The sequence below is a fragment of the Contarinia nasturtii genome, unplaced genomic scaffold (genome assembly GCF_009176525.2).
Source record: "Contarinia nasturtii isolate CC-2019 unplaced genomic scaffold, AAFC_CNas_1.1 Cnas_scaffold_6360, whole genome shotgun sequence".
NCBI classification, from domain to species: Eukaryota; Metazoa; Arthropoda; class Insecta; order Diptera; family Cecidomyiidae; genus Contarinia; species Contarinia nasturtii.
The window spans coordinates 1-3,201 of NW_022203618.1; the positions used below are offsets into that span (position 1 = coordinate 1).

A 3,201-nucleotide genomic window follows, 5' to 3' on the forward strand; every position below is an offset into this window, starting at 1 on the left:
CTAAACAATTTCTATACAATTGTAAAGTCAACAATCGAAACTCATGTACAGTTAAAAACAAAAGTCATCAGGAAGCAACCGATATGGTTTAACAAGCCACTAATCGAGTTGAAAAACAAAGTCAGCAAAGCTCATCAGATTAAAAAAAAGGTCAACACAATTGATTCAGTAGAAAATTTTAAACAATTAAGAAGAGAATATAAACGCAGTGCACGGTCAGCACTCAAGGATTACAGAATTGAGATGGAGAATCTGATAGACGATGATCCAAAGAAGTTTTTCAGACATGTGAATAACATAAAAGGGGGAAAAGTGATGATCTACCGCATGAGATGTCATATATGGATATGAGGGCAGATGACCAGTCTACAATCGCTGGTTTCTTTGCAAAGCACTTTGCATCAGCCTACAGCTCTTTTAAGGGAGATCCACGATATGACAACTCGGAGATTGAAAATATTCGCGATATTTGTGCTGAAATATCACCGATTGAAATAACTGAGGAGCTTGTTGGACAACAAATTGACATGCTTCCGGATGATCTAGTCAGTGGTCCCGATGAAATACCAAATAAATTTATCAAGCATTGTTTGGTTTGCATGAACACATTATCTTCAAAGTTTCTCTCTGGGAAATGTTTTTACCCGGTTAATTGTATCGTATTACCATTCAGTTTGCTGTATTATTTGAGTATTATGAAATCATTAGATTACCGTTGAGCGTGTATCACCTGAGAGCGACATAGATAAATCGTTGTTCATAAAATGTGATGCGAAAGTATAGTAATGATTGTAGTCTTGAATCGATGGTGGGGTCAAAACACGTGATGGCTAAAAAAAATTAAGTTTGTATAATTTGAAAAAATAAAGATTTGTGAACACAATTGTACCTTTGAAGGAGGATAATAGGGAGATGAACGTTGATCATTGGTCACCAATGGTTGATTAGGTCGTTTGTTTGATTTCACTTCGAACACCGGCAAAAGATTTGATTGAAGTTGAACTGAATGTTTGATAGCAGCACCAAGTAATAAAATTTCATTTTTATCGCTGGTGTTACTGGCAAATTGGTTTTCGTTTTTATCAGACCAATAGCGAACACTTCCAGATGTAGGTGGCACATAATCATAAGTTGGATAATTTTTCAACGGATCAGCGTGTCCAACTGGCATCCAATCTTGATTATAAACAACATGAGGATTAAAAAGAGCACGATCTATAAATTGAATATTTGTTTAATTTGAAAAATCAGAATCCCATTTTATTTTAAATATCGTCATTTCGAACAATATCCAAAGATGAACTTTATAAAGCAAACTCCACCTGAACTGAAAAGTTTTGATTTAGAAGTAAATTTATCAACAGTCAAACTGAGAATAGAAAATTATTTAAAGCAAAATATACTAATATATATATAAAATACAAAATATTTGTTATGGATTGTAGAAATTTTGGGCAGTTGGAGAATTGATTTATGAAATTAATATATATTATTAACATGAAAGGAAAGAAACAATAATTTTTCATATTCTCTCTCAAAAATGCTTGATAAAAATCAAATTGAATATATGTATTATATTTATTTAATTAAATTATTTTCAATAAACCACCAAGGCGAAGGAACGGTGTTCGGTGCAGTTATTATTATTATAATGTCACATTATAATGTGCGTTATTTTTCAACTTCAAATTTCTGACAGAAACGAGACCAATCCGTTTTACATAATTCGGGGGTGCTGATTTCAATCGCGTCATTCGTTTTCCCCCATCACGTCAAGATTTTTCACAATTTTCCTAGAGAGTTTGGGACCTATCAGGCGTTGTAGTACGGTTCAAGTATAGTTAATCCACACAATTCGTTTTAAAAGAAAAATTTAGTCATTTGAAAAAAAAAAATGATTTGGTTATTCCCCTCTGAAGTCACATTTTGATGTAAAATTGGTTTCCATTCAAACGCCCTGAAAATGAGTATTTGGGGGGTTTTTGGCATTAAAAGACCAAATCTGACGCTTTTTCTGCTATAAAATTTACCACAATTTGACATTTTTGGTCATTTTTGACCATTTTGGATACTTTTTGTGTGGTAAGTGTATTCAAATCTAATTTTATAGCAAAAACAGCGTCATATTCAATCTTTTCATGCCAAAAAACCTTCAGAGCGTTTGAATGGATACCAATTTTACTTCAAAATGTGACTTCAGAGGGAAATAAACAAATCATTTTTTTTTTCAAATGATTCAAATTTTTTTTTAAACGAATTGGCTTAACTATACTTACTAGAGTATAAACAGTAAATTTGGGTTTTCCGGGAAACTTCTGAGGAAAATTGTGGAAAATCCTGACGTGATGGAGAAAAACGAATGATGCCATTGAAATCAGCGCTCCCGAATTATGTGAAACCGACTGGTCTCGTTTCTGTCAGTGTTATGGGCATCAATGATTTTCATAGTATTATTAGTCATGTTCCAAATAAAAATGCGCTCATTGACTCAATTTATGGCCTGCTGCTGCTTTTATATTCTTGGAATGAAAACTCTCTCTATTAATCTCACTATCTTCATTTGGCCTCACAAACACTTAACATCAACAATGACAAAGTGTCTTATGTGTATACACACAATTGAAGGTGGGAAATCATATTAATTTGATGGAAAAAAATCGTCGCAATATATCAAAATACGCAGTATTCACGTACTTGTATAGAAGATCACATCGCTATCTCGACGTAAATGGAGGTGATTATTTTATTGCAATACTCGTATTTGTAATTTGTTGTAAATCGTTTTTTGTCTATTTATGTTGTCTTTTCACATTTATAACCATGGAAATACCGAAAAAAATATAAACAAAATGGCACCTTTTAATTCACTTTTACGTTCGATTTTTATTCAATTTCAATTTGGTGCATGGAATTCATAGCACATCAACGGTTTGATACGAAAAAATCATTTACACATACCTCCCGGTTCAATAGTTTTGGTTGCCGTTTTGTACTGCTTTTGAACAGTGACTTCCGTCGATGAAGTTCCATTCAGAAGAAAGCTCATTACACATACGCCGAGAACATATCGACTGCTTTGACATAGGCTCATTATGTTTTCTTTTGGCTTTGCTGTTCTAATCGTTGTTTTTCCCTCAAACTATATATATGTGTATTCTGTTAATTCTGTTGAAAATGATGTGCATGACCTTACAAATAATT

The 3,201-nt window shown here is 32.9% G+C and overlaps 1 protein-coding gene across 2 annotated transcripts; it reads right to left on the reverse strand.

The window, feature by feature from the left end:
- Positions 1-40: 40 nt before the first annotated feature.
- On the reverse strand, positions 41-3,195 carry LOC116351814. 2 transcript variants are annotated; one of them, XM_031783956.1, is made up of 3 exons: positions 2,959-3,195; positions 890-1,215; positions 41-830 (listed from the first exon to the last, which is right to left on the reverse strand). In XM_031783956.1, exons 1-3 carry the CDS (start codon positions 3,089-3,091, stop codon positions 705-707), a joined length of 585 nt encoding a protein of 194 aa, XP_031639816.1. In that variant the 5' UTR covers positions 3,092-3,195; the 3' UTR covers positions 41-704. The 2 variants fall into 2 exon arrangements, with proteins under 2 accessions (XP_031639816.1, XP_031639818.1); XM_031783958.1 differs by having other exon boundaries at positions 47-830; positions 890-1,176.
- Between the last annotated feature and the right edge of the window lie 6 nt (positions 3,196-3,201).

Coding starts and splice junctions, on each gene's coding strand:
- LOC116351814 (XM_031783956.1), bottom strand. CDS start 3,091: ATGAGCCTATGTCAAAGCAGTCGATATGTTCTCGGCGTATGTGTAATG. Junction 1,216..2,958: donor CAAAACTATTGAACCGGGAG/GTATGTGTAAAT, acceptor TTCAATTTATAG/ATCGTGCTCTTTTTAATCCT. Junction 831..889: donor CCTATTATCCTCCTTCAAAG/GTACAATTGTGT, acceptor AATTTTTTTTAG/CCATCACGTGTTTTGACCCC.